Consider the following 16,268-nt stretch of genomic DNA (forward strand, 5'->3'; position numbering starts at 1 on the left):
TGTAATGATAACCTGTCTTTAACTGTAAATTAGCTCCCTGGAAATGAAAAGACCAGGTCAGCCAGTGTGATCCTTCCAGCTCCATGGGGAGGAGAAGGCTGAAAAACCAAAGCCGCTTGCTTTCTGCTAAGCGCTTTCGTCTTTCTTTCTCTACCCGATAACAATTTCCAGCAGGAGTCCAAATATACTTAAACACCCGTATATGTCATTTTCTTTTACGGAGACAAAAGCGGGCACAGCAAGAGAGTTTTATGCTCAAGGCGCAGTAGCTTATGACGGGCTATCTGCTCTCAAGATAGACGGGCGAGCCTTCCACTTAGAGCTGGTGGTTTTGCAAATCCATTTTCCTGTCATGTTATTACTCCGGTGACTTCCAACAACATTTATTTTTCCTTCCAAGCAATATGCTTCCATCATAAAATAAAGTCTTTCTATATGTTTTAGTGGGACCCCCAAGCTCAGACATCCTGGTGCACTGCTAGAAAGAGCTTTAATGGAAGGATTGTTCCAAAATGCCATGGGGATCTTTGTTAAAACCAATTAGAGTGGTGATATATTTCCCTAATTATTACCACCATCAAGGTCTTCTTGGAGGGCGGTTGCCTATTAATTTTCATGCATGACTCCCCGCAAACTCTCTACCACTGAATACATCAATCAAATGTCTAAATTTAAGAAACACTTTTAAATAAAAATATAAATGAATCTCCATGAACACATACATCTTTTTTAAACTATACATTTAGATTCTGGAACAGAGGGTTTTGAAATAAAAGCAGAGATTAAATCTTGTGGCATGGGCTGTGTAAGGACCTGGCCTATACTGACTTGGTGACAGACAGAAGTGATCACCTCCCATTTGTCTTCAATTTGGTCACTGCTGTAAAAGTCTTTCTTACTGGTTTGGCTTTTTGTCACTGGGTCTCCCTGATGGCACAGGGGTTAAAATCTCAGTGCTATCAAGCTATTGTCAGCCACTGCGGCCTAAGTTTGGTGCAGCAGACCTCTCCTGACTCACCTGCTGCTCCCCTCAGCAGTGTATTTCAGTTGATGTTCCTGTTCTGCTCCCCACTCTGTCTCTGGCCTAAACCCAGTTCCTCTATGCATAAATAAATAAAATAAATCTTAAAAAAAATAATAAAAGTTTTTCTCACGGTATTAACCCCTTCCAGACCTCCCTAGTGGCCTAGAGGTTAAGTCTCAGTGCTATCACTGCTACAGCCTGAGTTCAATGTCTGGCCAGGGAGCTAAACCCCTTATGACATAGCATACCTCTCCTGTCTTGCCTGCTGCTCCCCTCAAGAGTGTATTTCAGTAGGTCCACCTGTTCTGTTCCCCACTGTCTCTGGTGAATCCTCTCCTAGCCTGCACCTCTGGCCTGTACCCCAGTGTTTATACATAAATAAATATAAATAAATCTTTAAAAAAAAAAGATTACAGGTGATAAAAATGCAGGTCTTGGAACCAGACATACAGGGTTCATATCCCAGCTCGTCCCCTTGCTGGTTCTATTACCATGAGCACATCACTTAATCTGGCTCTGCCTCAGACAACTCACCTCTAAAGTGGAGATAGCAGTAAGGCTGTTTATAGGGTTATTGCAAAAATTTGATAACCTATTCCTGGAAAGAACTTAGAAGAATCATAACCAGATAATAACACTGGTTAAGTGTTACTCATTAGTAATATTTTACTTGGTGATATTATTAGTATAAACTGAATTCTCAGGTTGGTTTACTTCAAGTGTCTTCTAGGTTACTGTTTTATCAGTGTCTGTAATCATTTTCTTATGAACTTCAGACACAAGCAGATGGCAAGTGTTGATATTGTTCACTTGTTAAGAACGCAGACTCCAGAGTCAGAGAGCATAGGTTCAAATCCCAGCTCTGCTTCTTATCAGAACCATAAATTTATACAAGTTGCTTAATTGATCTCAATTTTAGACACTATATAAGATTCATAGTCCTTATTCATCAGTTTGTTATAGAAATTAATAGATGGGATAGTATTGGTAAAGTTTTACTATGATGACTGGAAAAAGTTTTTGTTAAATAAATTTTCATTTTGACAGTGAATGAATTTAAAAATCATGTCTTAAAATTAATCTTCTACATATCTGAGGTTAATCACTGAAACGACTGTATATTACATATAGGTACTTAAGCACTTAAAATAATGAATCCAATGAATTATTTTTTAAAACTGTGTTCATTTTGCTATTCTTTCCATCAGAAGAAAACAGATTGTTTTATCTGTTTAACACAGAATGAAGTTCACTGTTTATTGGTCTTATGGAAACTCTTAAATTCATTAGTATTAAACTAGAATTTGTTTATAAAGGCAAAAAAAGTTGTCATCTAGTTTCAACACGTTTAGTGTCAGAAATAATTGTGCTTTACAGCAAAATGGCAGGCAGAAGAAAGAGGTGCAGAAATATCAACTTTAATTAAACCCTTTCTTTCAAATACACTTCACAGTTTATAAGCAAGAATAATTTCTCACTGTGTGAATGAACACTTAATACTTGGCATTCCATAAAATGGGTAAGGATCTCGGGGCACCATATGCTCTTGCCTTCCTACTTCTTCTTGAGCTTCTGTGGTGGCAATATCAAACTTGAACTTGACATCTATGGTACAAATCATTCATTCAACTTTGATTGACAGCCTGATTTGAAGAGGTCAGGCACCCAACATATAATAGTGGATAAGTATAATCCTAACCATTAAGACACTACCAATTTAGTAAGGAGACAGCATTTCAATGAGAAGAAATGCCTCACAATCTCTCCTCAGAAACCCAACCATGGATTTGGAATATGGGATATGGAAGCCACTTATAGAAAAAGTCACCCAGTGGTTTTATTTTACAGAGAATGAACAGAATCACTCATAGAGAAACTGATGAGTTCCCAAGACAAGCTAATGGCAGATTCTTGACCCTATCTCCAGTTTCCAGACTTAACCAGAGATCTTCCTATTGCTTCATGATAACGACATTTTAGGATGTAGGTCCCTCTCTGTGCCTTTCCACATAGTCAATTTGGCTTGCAAGAAAGAACATTTGATATATTATTAATCTACTGGAGTCAGAGGTTGAAGCTGTTAAATGATGACACTATGTTTTTAATCTTTCTCTTCCACACAGCCTTTCCTTATCCCAAAGTGCCTGTCCAGAACAAATATTAAACTCCGTATTACTTGAAAAGAGACTGATGTAATATATCATAAGGGGTGTGGAGGGCATTGATGGACACCTGGAATTAGCTGCACATCTGTGGCCTCCCGATACCATTTTGTCATATTAGAAAGGAAGCAGAAAGATTTGGTGTGGTGAAGTCAAAGACCATCAGAAAGAAAGATTCTGCACCCATAAATTAGAATTCTACCAATCCCTTTAATTTTCTAGGCTGCTTAGGCCAGATAGCTATGCTGCCACTATGTAACTCATCCCTCAGTTCTTTAAAGGACGCATCTTGCCATCCTATTCTGGGACTCTCCATTTACATGGAAAGAGTACCCCCTTGGCTGAGTGAGACCTGCAGGCTTGGATTGTGGCACTTGAGGAAGAGACAGAGAGGCCCAGGGTGTGTCAGTTCCTCACTGTGCTCAGTCCCATAAGTGTGCCTCGATTCTTGTCGTTCTTTGTTCAGATGAGACCATGCAGACTCAGAGTGTCTGACTGACATGCCCAAGGTCCTCCAGATTGTAAGATAGAGAAGGAGAGCCTAACTGAGGTCTATCTGATCTACAAATCTAGGAACATTCCATTCTGGCAAGATCCATACTCTCTTCTTCCTATCCTCCTCTTCCCTCACTACCTCCCCCACACCAGGAAAAAGGAATTAGATGACAGTTTTTACTCCTATAGTACTCAGGAAGCTCACTGATTGCATTTAGACCCACCGGTGCTGAAATGAAGTGTCATCCTCAGTATCATCCCCAACTGTTTTCTGAGATTCCTTCATGTTGTTGGTGGGGGCAGGAAGTGGGATTACTGGGTTCTGGGAGCTAGAGCTCCACCTGGGGTTTGGATGGCACCACAGGAGGAGATGATGATTCTCCAAAAGAAAGCAAAGAGTGCAAAGAGAAGAGAATAAACAACAAAGCGTATTAGAGAAGAATTAAGCTTTGAGCACTTTGTCTTTCTACTAAGTTTAGTGAAGATGCCCAGGAAAACCAAAGCAGTATTTCATGACTGAAGAGAACAGAGTTCTCGAGAAAGGATAGGTGACTGTAGTCGAAGCCTACAAAGGGTAGGATAAGCAGCTTATCATCGGGGACTAGCTGAGCCATGGCTAGGTGCCAGGACCTTTGGACCATTTGGGAGGGCATGCTGTTTGTTGTGCTATTCCTGATTGGTGATGGCTTGTAAAGTATCCTTTGTAAGACCATCAGGTTAAGGTAAGAGCTTTGGCTTCCTGGGTGGATCTTTGAGCAGATGAGCAAAATTAGCTCACTGAATCGACACTCTAGCCTTCACTGGACCGCCAAGGAGGATGTGATTGATTATGTCACTGTCATGGGCTTTAGTCACCACCAGTGGTTTCTCAGCATCTGCTCTGACCTCCCTTCGGTCATAGGACCCATTGCCTGCCCCTTCCCATCACCCAGTCATGGTGGACATCCTGGCACATGCCATGCTTAGGAGACACTCTGGGCTTGGGACAGGCTGTTCTTCTGCACAGTCATCCTGTCCACTCTGTAGCTTATTGCAGTTGCTCTCACTTTGGGGCTCAGCCTCTAGAAAGTCTCCCCACTCTCTGCCATCTCCATCCTCAATCCCCTTCAACTACATATTCTACTTCTGGGTTCTTATAAGATCCTAAGTCAATGTTTCTATTATAGAAACTTACCCCAGCATAATTATAACCGGCGATAACAGATATGTCTGGGGAGCTTACTGTGTACCTGGCCTTGTCCTGAGAGATTTAGGGACATTTAATCCTCTTGTGAGCCTTGCAGTGAATATGGTTCTCATCCTCATTTCACAAATGAATGTGTTTATTTATGCTCAATGAAGTCAAAATACTTATCCAAAACCCACAGGTGGTAAGTGGCAAAAGCTGAAAGCCAGGGTGCACATACTTGCCCCCTTGGTAGACCTTGAGGGGTCTTGTGTATTATCTCACCCACCAAGCCAAGCAGCTGGAAGAGATCAGGAGCTATTTCCTACCCACCTGTTGCCTGATGGGGTGGCAACTTTGGTAGCAGTGGGGGATGGAGGATAAACAACTCAAGGTCCAAGTAGAGAGAGAGAGAGAGATCTAGAGGGGCTACATCTCTGGAGATACTGCACTAATTTCTGGGCCGGTCTCACATTTATTTGGTATCAGATTCAGGGAAGGTGGGCAAGTTCTCGGAGGAATGTGTGGAGGAATGTGCATGGTCGGGATGTGTACTGGGGATGCATAACAGTCTGGCACAAGCTAGCAGGGAGTGAATAGGGGCTGTTGCCTGGGGGGCTCCATTGTTACTGTTCATCAAATCATCCTATCCCTAGTCCCTGTTAACACTTCACTTCCTCTCAAGGTGATGCTAATCTGGCCATAATGTCTGCCTGCTGTTTTCAGCAGATATCCTCATACCGAGACTTTTGCCCTGCCTGACTCTACATTTAGCTTAACCAGCAGCAACTTTGGGTGCCAAGCAAAATCCTGAGAACAAGGGTGGCTGGGGAATCCACAAGATCAGGGTCTATTTCCTACCCCTCTGCCTCCTCAAGGCCCCAACCAAGTGATCGCCTGGTCTAAAGTGGGCAATGTCTAGGGGAGGGCATTGACACGAAGTGGAAGGTACCGCAGCTAACCTGACCTTTTCTTCTACCCTCAGAAGCCGACCGGGGAAGTGGGCAGCCCTGACGGGATGCGCTCAGCCAGCAGAGACATTCCACTCCAAGCCAGGTCTGCCTGACGTCTGGGAGGCCACCACCGGCCGGGTCGCCACACGGTTGGTGGAAGGGGTGACAGCCGCATTCTCCTGTGCCTACCACATAACCAAAAATGAAGGAGAACTACTGTTTACAAGCCGTCCTGGTGTGCGTGGGCATGCTGTGCCACAGCCAGGCCTTCACCACGGAGCGGCGGGGCCACCTGCGACCTTCGTTCCATGGGCACCACGAGAAGGGCAAGGAGGGGCAGGTGCTGCAGCGCTCCAAGCGAGGCTGGGTCTGGAACCAGTTCTTCGTGATCGAGGAGTACACAGGGCCCGACCCTGTGCTGGTGGGCAGGGTAAGCAGCTGCTGCTCAATACTTACTTGCGTCTCTCAAGGCCCCCACGGTAGCGTCAGGCCAGAGCAACCAAGGAGTGAAAGCATTACTGGTCTGACTAACCAGTAAATCTGCAAAATCAATGTTCGTACAAACTTCATTCAGCCTTTTTTATTTTTACTTTTTTTAATTGGCAAAATATTTTAATTAATTTGTTATTTTATTGTATTTTATATATATTTTTACATCATGAAGGAAAAGATAAACATCAAATTAAAGAGCTTCTGTACAGCAAAAGAGACATTAACCAAAACAAAGAGATAGCCCACTGACTGGGAGAAAATTATTTTTACTTTTTTTTAAGATAGTTTTTTTTTTTTTATTTTACTTTTTTAGATAGATTTTTTTTAAATTTTATATATATATTTCACATCATTCATTTTTACCTTTAAAGCAGAGTTATGCAAGTGAAAAAGATGTCTGTTTTCTACTTCATGTTATACCATAAACACTACGTTTTGTTTTGTTTTGGTTTTTTAAAGATTTATTTATACATGCATACAAGAGCTGGGGTATAGGCCAGAGATGCGGGGGGTTAGGATTCACCAGAGTCAGAGTAGGGAACAGAACAGGCAGATTGACCGAAACACACTGCTGAGGGGAGCAGCGGGTGAGCCAAGAGAGGTCTGCCACGCCATATGGGTTGTTCCCTGGGTGGCCGGGAATTGAACTCATGCTTCAGAGGCTGTGGATTGCTTCATAGTGTGGTGCTTAACCCCTTGCGCCACCAGGAGGCCCCTAAACACTATGTTTTTTAATGGCGGCACAATTTTCTACTGAATGGAGAGGGCTGTTATACATATTTAACTGCTCTCCAACTGGGGGATTCCCACACCCACACCCTCACCCCCACCGGATGCCCCTCATGACCCTCTGTGCTTGTTGAGTTAGAGCTTTCCCTTTTGTGTTGCATTGTGTCAGTTTACTCATCTGTCTCCCTCTCACATTGTTTGCTATCAGGAGCAGCCAACCTGGTGTCCCCAAGTCCTGGGACTGAACCCTGCTTTGGGGAAGCCTCTACATATTTGATGAGATGAATGGATGTGTCCCTAAGACACATGGGCAGGGTCTTCTCTGCTTTGGCTTAGGGCTGCAAAACCGATTGGAATGGTTTGAGAGGCCTGGCCCTCCTCAGCTTCTGTACATGTCCTGCAAATATGTGCAAGCATGAAAAGAGAGTTTAAGGTATATTTGAAAGCCTGACTATCCATGATCACTGATGGTGAAACACTGGGTAAACAGTGCTAAGTGACATGAGCTACAAGGAGATAGGTGTTCATAGGCGGAAGAAAAAGCTTATGATTACAAGCAGTTGCTGAGTTAGGTAAATGGCAGATTAGGCTAAAATAATGCTTGACCTCAAGCAATATGAAGCAACGCATTGTGTTATATACCCCCAAACCAACATAATTTTTTCCATTAATTATTACTCAATAAAACAATCAAACAAAAAAACTCCCCCCACACTAAAATAACGAGTAGGATAATGAAAAAATTCAATAAAAGTGATTGTGAATTTATACAGTGAGGTTTGGAAGGGGTGAGGGAAGATCTCATGGAGAACATGATAATCACTTGTGATCTGAGGGGTGTGGATTTCTGAGCCTCAGGGATTCCAATGAAGCTGTCTCAGTTGCCCCTTTATTGTGAGAACATTATCCCAAATTTATGCAAGTGACATGGATGGAGAAGGTGCGTATGAAGTGTCTCCAGAACACTGTTCAGGGTGAAGATGTATCTTTTGGAAGAGATGTACCAAAGGACCTTCATTCACTTATACCCCAAATGGAAAGATTAGACCCCAAATAGAAGTGGACTTGGAAAGTGGGAACACAGGGAAATAAATGGCATGTAGCATTCCCTGCATGCAGGAGATGGGCTCAGTGCCCAGGGAGGAAGACAGGACTTCAGCCATGGCAGGGGCTGTGTGGCTTGAACAATGTGGAGAGCTGTGCCTGAATTGTTCGGAGAAAATAGAGCCTCTGCTTTGGGGACTGTCTCAGTGGGGAGCAGCATGCGTGTGAGAGAGAGGGGCTGCAGAGGGCCGGAGAGCCATTTCAGCATCTCCGTGGCGAGCAGTTGCCATGCCTACTAAAAGGGAGCATCGGGAACAAGGGGATAGGAAGTGGTGGACGATTTTTGTTTGTTTTTTAAACCTATGCACATGAGGATGAGTCAGTTGTCAGGTCGGATGGGGAGAAAAGAAAGAAAGAAGGATCCTATGGGTCTTCCTTTTGAGATCATGCTAATGTGCAGTTCCCCGTAAATAGGGCACTAGAATGCCTGACTTGCTCCCTAATAACCTTTGATTTGATGACATTCAAGGTTGAGTGCTTTAAGATGCTCTGAAAAAGTGGAATTTGGCAAAGCATGGACTTTGCGATTTCTTGTAGGAAACACAGCTTCTATCACGCTGTGCTCTGCAGAGGGGAAGCCATCCGTCTTTGGAGTTAGGAATTGGCTCTGGAAAGCCTCTGCCCTGGCTCCCTCAATAGCACTGAATGGCTTCCCAAACTGCTTTTGGGTGGAAACTAATAAATATTGCTGTCAGTTGTACATCATCTTTGCCGAACAGGAAAAGAAAAGGAATTTATTTTTGTTTGCCTCTAGCTTTTGTTTGGTTTGGTTTTAAATAAGGTAACAGTGGTCGACAACACTACATGTGATTCAAGGCCGGGGAGCAGAGCTCCTCAGATGCACATGCCCTCACCCACATCCAAGGCAGCCACAATCCTCCACGATCATTCGCTGAGCTCCCTTCCCACTTTGTAAGAAAAGGAATTTATATACAACTTTCAAATCTGAAAGCAAAGAAGACAGAAGTGATGAGCCATACATCTTTCAAATTTTTTTCTGCTATTTGATTGATCATGAAATATTATCTATTTAATTTTCCAGAGACTTGTCAATGCATATGTAATATAGGAAGGGAGCTAGAAACATTGGTTTTCTTGGCACTCCCAAGCAGAGCAAGAATTATCCTTGTCCCTCATTCACATGAGTGAGCCCTAACTCCTGCTAGGTCTGAAGCAGGAAAATAAGCAATGACAAACCTTTGCTGGGAAGAGAGAGAGGAGCGGCAGGGAAAGAGAGTGCAGGTCCTTATAGAAATGAAACATGTAAAGACTTGTTTGAAATTAGGGACAGTTCATCAGAGGCATCAATTGGCTTTACATTTTACTTATAAGCTACCTTATGCATGAGAAACACAAAACACACAAGTTTTGTGATGGCACAAAACATGTTATGAATAGCAAATTCAGAAGGAAAATATGGGTTTTTTTGTTTACTCTTCCTAAGAAACACGAGGGGCTCAAAACATAATGGTCTTTGTAATTTGTGCCTAAAAGTATCACTCTGAGCTGAAATATTTGGTGTTCCACTAAGGTGCTACAAATCAATGAGGTATTTTTTTGGGAAACTGAATCAACGTAAAAAAAAAAAATTAAAAGCATTAAATTCAATCTTACTTCGTGATTCTGGGCAGGCCCTTCAGGCCTGTTTCATAATCATCATAATAATTTAAATAGCATTAATATTAATATTTAAATGACATTAATAATGTTAAATGATACCACTAATAAGTATTATTAGTATTATATATGCTGTTGGACTAAAGCTTTGTAGTTTATATCAGTTTTTCTTATTTAGTAGGTGGAACCAAGGACTTTTTACCCACTTGATGACTCTTGAAGTCTGTTAGACTGAAGTGGTGAAAGGAATGCTTATCTTTTCACATAAAGGGAATAATGAGGGCAGAGGAAGTCAGATTAAGATAAAAGCTGCAGAAACTGAGATTGGACAACTAAGGAGGCTGAGAAGGTTATTGCTACAAGACAATGGGTGTGGTCTTTGGGAGAGTCCCGTTTTACAAAATGCAGAGTGGAGTCAGGGCAGAAAGTATGCGCAGCTGGAGAATTGGGTGATTTCCTGGCCCTGTCAATTGTGGATACAGCAAAGTGCCATCTTTTTTCTGCATTTAATAAAAGGAGGGAAAAACCAAGAATGTTTAAGCTTCTTGCAATGGGCCAAGAAGCTGCCTAAGTATCAGCCCACCCAACTACCCCATGTTTTTGATAACTTAGAATGGGAACCTCTTCCAGGCAGGCCACAGCCCTGATCCTTATACTCCACACACAGCAGGTCTCCTGAACAGGATTGATCAATGGATTGTTCCTACTAACAATGGCCTGGATATAAGCCTGTGTCTTTTGGAAGGGGACTGCTAAAAGATATGAATGATTCATTCATTCATCTAAACAATGAATGAGGCAGATCTCCATGTACCTATAGAAGGGGCACCTGAATTTACTGTTGAAAAAAAACAAGGGGGAAAGTAATATGTGTACTTTATTGTGTAAAAACAAGCTAGAGTTCTTACATATCCGTTAAAGATATTTTTACGAATGCAATGAATTTGTCTTGGAGAATTTATAAGAAACTGGTAATAATGGTTCTCTCTGCTCAGGAAGAAACAAAAATCAGAACTAAAAGGACCTACTGCATAAGTGCTTGCTTTTTATTTTTAATAGATGCATAGATTTCTTTCAAAATAACTAATATCTATTTATGTACGTATGTGTGTGTTTTTGTATATGTGCATATATGCACGAGAGCAGGTGACATGAATCAGAATTTTCAAATATAGTTTTTGCAACCTGGCTTCACTGCTCCCAGCTCTGTGACCTTGACCAAGGCAATTATCTTTCTAAAATCCCCTTTCTTCATTTGTAAAATGGGATGAGGACCTCTCCTCTCATCGTGTGTGTATATTTGTGTTCACACACAAACCTCACCTTCTAGCAAACAGCATGTAAGAGAGTTTCATTCTCTCCATTGTTTCCCTCCTGGAATTACAAATCTCCATTTCTCTTTTTCTAGCTTCATTCCGATATTGACTCTGGTGATGGGAACATTAAATACATTCTCTCAGGTGAAGGAGCCGGAACCATTTTTGTGATTGATGACAAATCAGGGAACATTCATGCCACCAAGACATTGGACCGAGAGGAGAGAGCCCAATACACTCTGATGGCGCAGGCCGTGGACAGGGACACCAACCGGCCGCTGGAGCCGCCGTCGGAATTCATCGTCAAGGTCCAGGATATTAATGACAACCCTCCCGAGTTCCTGCATGAGACCTATCACGCCAATGTGCCCGAGAGGTCCAACGTGGGTGCGTACGACTCTGCCTGCAGTGTCGTCTGCGGGTGGGTGGGCCTGTCCCCATTCTCCCAAATGAAGGAGTAGCTCGTATGTTGTCTCTCCTGTGGCAAAATAACAAATGAAAACATTTCCTATGTGTAGCTCAAGTTTCAAATATTTAAAATGGACTGAGGTTGTAAAATCTCACTTATCAAATTCAAGGTGTGGAGACTGGGACAAACGTGATCGAATGCAGGGAATCCTGCTTTGCACACGCATTGGCAGCGTGTGACTTGGAACGAGTTAAGCCGGTTCTTCTAGCCTTACCTTCCTCCTCTGTAAAATGGAAGTAGCCATTTCTGTCTTACAGGATTAGAGGTTATAGGTGTGCAGTCACTAGAGCATGTTGGTGTTCAATACATAAAATTAGCAGCAATATGTGCTACGTGTGGGAACCGTGCTAATTAATGATTTACATGCACTATTGCATTTAATTTTTGCAGTGATTCATCTTTGTGATGAGGTCGATCCTATTTGACATATTTTACAGATGAGAAATCCAAGCCAGAAACAGGTTAACCAATTTATCCAAGGTTATATGAGTTATTAAGTGGGTCCAGAATGCACACTTTAACATGACACTATGTCACCATCTACTAGAATAATTCAGAAGTGGGTATGTCTTTTCATCCTGTTTAAAGATACTTTGCATTGTGAAAGGGTGGTGCTCTGAAGATTTCTTCAACTGGCCACCTCCTCCTGGTACTTATTTTTGTTTGGCTTTGTAAAGAACACTTGTGGTTACAGTCTTTTGAGAAACAGGCTTCATATTAAAAGACAGGTTTGTCTTTTAGACAGTGAGCAGGGCTGTTCTGCGGGGAGAGTGAGTCTAGTTAGATCAATTAGAGATTTAGAGCTCAGAAGAATTTTTAAGCATCATTAGGGCCAAACCACTCATTTTACAAATGGGAAAACCAAGCACCATGAATAGAAATTACTTGCTCAAGAGTTAGATGTCGCAGTGACCCTAAAGCCCTAAGATCTTTATGAAAGCCTGGCTGATCCTTTTCTCACCTTCTGCTCTTCCCCTTTCCTTGCCCAGTCTCTTGGAATTTGGCTGGGGATTCTAATAAGAAATAGAGACATCAAATAATTCCATAAATAGAGGACAGTGACGTCAGGTACTGAGCCAGGGGGAGAAAGACGAGTCACCAAAACTGATGCTTCAGGGAAATTTCCATTGCTTCTTACTTGGGCAGCTCCTTGATATTGGGGTAACAGCCAAACATGTTTGGGTATCATGGCCTGTAAAGTAGAGTCTGTTGTCAGATGGTACTGGGTTGGATCATCACTGGGTTGATGAGTTCAGACAACATCTTACCTCCTTCTATTTTTGAACCTCATCATAGAAATGTAAAATATAAAGAATTATAATGGACTTAATGGAGTTCTAGTAGCAACTTAAGTATAAAAAAAAAAAAATCATTTCCTTAGCTATCCCACAATGGTATTTAGGAGAACATATTCTCTTTCTAAACCTACTACCTAGAATAGTGCCTGATTGTATGGGCACAGTTCATTAGAAAAGAGCGAGGTTTACTCCTACACCATATGAAAATTCACTGACGACCTGGTCAAGGAAAGGGCTTTCAGGGGCTCCTTGCCTCTCACACTGACCTTGAAACCTGTGCTGAAAATATCACAGAAAAAACTTGGGTTTGGTGGTTTGCTGTAGAGCTTGGACTCCTGACTCTGGAAATAACCCGCTTTGCTAAATGGATTGTAGAACTTCACACCTCTCACTCATACTATCTCACAAGCACAGTGGATGCAGAAAAATGTCTCTCAGGGGGGCAGTGGCAGAATATATGGGATGCTCCTCAAACAGTGCCTGAGACTCCCCCATTCTAATGCTCAGGAACTCATGACCAGCAAGGAACAGAGATTGTGCTAAGAAAAATATGTTGAGGTTTCCTTTTATCCTGACCCACAAGTGCTCGCCTTGGATCTCACCAGATGTCTATTGGTGGTTTCTCTTATTTGACTACCAAGCCTGTTAGAGGTGGGAAGATGCAATTTTCATGTCAGTAGGGAATGACATTCTGCACAGTATTTATAACCATAAATTAATTAAAATGTAGTATTAGCAGCCATTTTATTACAAGCAAAGCAACAATAAAATGATGTATTTATTGCTCTGCTGTAGATGGAAGACAGTGCTCTGTCCTTCCATGAAAAGCAATTCATCATTAATTATCCTTTATTATACTCTTTGGGAAGGTTTTTATTTAATTATTTGAAGTACTGAACATTTCAATTGCATGGGTCTTATAATCTTGTTGCAGTGATGTTCATATTGTTATTTTAAACAACAAACATAGAGAGATGTATCATAGATAAGGAAAGTACATTTTTAAGCTATGGGGTTATAAAATAAGGGGGGGAGGATTATTTTCTACCTCAACCACAGGAAAAAGTACATGTTGAAATATTGTGAAGTACTCAGTTTTTAATTTTGTGTTGAAACTTTGTAAACTAGAATATGATTTGAAAAGCTGATGGTGTGTCACTGATGGATTTATTTCAATTTTAAGGAACATCAGTGATCCAGGTGACGGCTTCAGATGCAGATGACCCCACCTATGGAAACAGCGCCAAGCTAGTGTATAGCATCCTGGAAGGACAGCCCTACTTTTCGGTGGAAGCACAGACAGGTACTGTGGAATGACCTTCTGATCTGTTTACAAACATGGAGCCAGGTCTGCTCACTAAACCTTCCTGATGCTCCAGAAGGGCCCCTTGGCAGGTGATTGCTAGGACATGACACTATGCCTGTGCCTGGCAGGTAGTTACAATCAAATGAATGGAAAGAAGATTTTAAGGAAAAACAGCTTATTATAGATATCATATATTATGATTTTTTCTGCCTGTGCTTTGCCATGTCACAATAGCAAATATGGTATTGAAATAAAACTTTCATCTTAAAATTGTGTCTTAAAATTCAACTGTGGATCCAAATTAAGAGGTCATAGAGCTTGAAGGCAGATATAAAAAGCAGCATCTCTCAAAGTCTTGCAGCCCACGGGGCAGGTGGTGGGAGCAGGTGTGAACGTTCAGGGGTGTTCGTGAGACAGCACGTTCCCAGTCTCTTCCCTGAGCTCATGCATTCCCAGTGGGGATTCACATCCACACAGAAAGCTCTGCGCATCTCCACAGAAAACAAGTAGCAAAGCAGAAGGTGAACAGATGCAACAACCAATCCAAACCCAGATGTTTCACTTCATTTATCCCAAATATGATTCACTGAAATCCTATAAAACTGCTATTCCATACAACCTTATCCCTAAAATTCTTATTTTCCTACAATATAACCCACATATCTTAAAGATGTTTGCAAATAATCCCCAATACTATAATATTTAAATCTTATCAAATTTTAGATAATCTGCCAATCAGATGAGCTAGGGATAATTTCCAGTTACCTATGTTATCATTTATTTGTACCTGTCTTGCTTCAGGATATAATTTATGAATCTGCTTGCTCTGATTTTATTAAAGGCATTTACCATTTGGCTTTCTCCAAATTAATGTGGGATTTTATCTCAACGTTTGAGATGTTAAAAACTGGTGAAGTTGCGACCTTCTATCTCAGGGACTCAGATTTAGAAATCACTGATTTGAAACCACAAAGTTCTTCAACAGACAACAAAAATGACATCCAAGAGAGTTCAAGGGTGTTGGTGAGAACACACAGATGTGGAGGGGAAGAGAAGGGCAAGGGCTTAAGGCTCTCGCTGTCTTTCTTTATGTTTCCAATAATAATGTTGGGCCTCCCCTGGTGGCGCAGTGGTTGAGCGCTGGGCTGTGAAGCTGCCCGCAGCCTCTGCAGTGCCAGTTAGATCCCTGGCTGCCAGCGAGGGTCCCACATGGCATGAAGACCTCTCCTGCCGTGCCCACTGCTCCCCTCAAAAGTGTACTTCATCAGTCTGCCTGCTCTGCTCCCCACTCTGGCTCTGGTGAATTCTCTCACCCTCCTGTGCTTCTGACTGTACCCAGTGCTTGTATAAATAAATAAATAAATCTTAAAAAAAAAGTTACTGTATTGACAGAAAGCAAAAGCTTGTGCATGTTTCCAAGAGAATTTTTAAAAGATTTTATTTATTTATTTATTTTTGTGTAGAATGGGGATGTAGGCCAGTGGAGTGAGGGGTGAAAGAATTCAGCAGAGACAGAGTGGGGAGCAGAACAAGGGATTGACTGAAATACACTGCTGAGGGGAGAGGTCTGCTGTGTCATGTGGGTCTCAGCTGGGGATCGAATCCAAGCCCTCAAGGTAGGCCGTAAGGTGCAAGGGGTTAAGACTCAACCTATGAAGCTGTCTGGAGCCACTGTAGCATGAGTTCAATCCCTGGCAAGGGAGCTACCCACATAACACAGCAGACCTCTCCTGACTCGCCCGCTGCTCCCCTCAGCAGTGTATTTCAGATCTGCCTGTTCTGTTCCCCACTCTGTCTCTGCTGAATCCTCTCACGCCCCCACACTTCTGGCCTGTACCCCAGTTCTTGTATAACCAGTTCTTGTATGCATAAATACAATAAATCTTTAAAAAAAAGAATATTAACACTGCAATGTAGTGTGTGAAATATATGCCTCCTACTACTTTTAACTTAATGTGGACCATAGAAATGTTTGTAAGAATCCCATGCAGATATAGATTTTCAAGAGACTGCTGATAGTCCAAAAGCATGGGTTGAGTCATGGACATTTATGAAGTACACCCTCAAATACTTAAGTTTTTAGATCTTTAAGGCTTATATCTGAGGATAATAAGATTACTTGACTTTTCAGTGCAATA

At 41.9% G+C, this 16,268-nt stretch overlaps 1 protein-coding gene across 5 annotated transcripts in view; it reads left to right on the forward strand.

The window, feature by feature from the left end:
- Positions 1-16,268, forward strand: part of CDH11 (cadherin 11) — a 159,291-nt gene that overhangs the window by 103,673 nt on the left and 39,350 nt on the right. For all 5 annotated transcript variants that reach the window (XM_054697068.1, XM_054697067.1, XM_054697066.1 and 2 more), the window contains exons 3-5: positions 5,832-6,229; positions 11,150-11,444; positions 14,008-14,127. In XM_054697068.1, coding sequence (XP_054553043.1) covers positions 6,002-6,229; positions 11,150-11,444; positions 14,008-14,127 — 643 coding nt within the window. In that variant the 5' untranslated portion in view covers positions 5,832-6,001. The remainder of the gene's footprint in view (positions 1-5,831; positions 6,230-11,149; positions 11,445-14,007; positions 14,128-16,268) is intronic.

Source organism: Talpa occidentalis, unplaced genomic scaffold, assembly GCF_014898055.3.
Source record: "Talpa occidentalis isolate TD23 unplaced genomic scaffold, MPIMG_talOcc4v2.1 talOcc4.17, whole genome shotgun sequence".
Classification (NCBI taxonomy): Eukaryota; Metazoa; Chordata; class Mammalia; order Eulipotyphla; family Talpidae; genus Talpa; species Talpa occidentalis.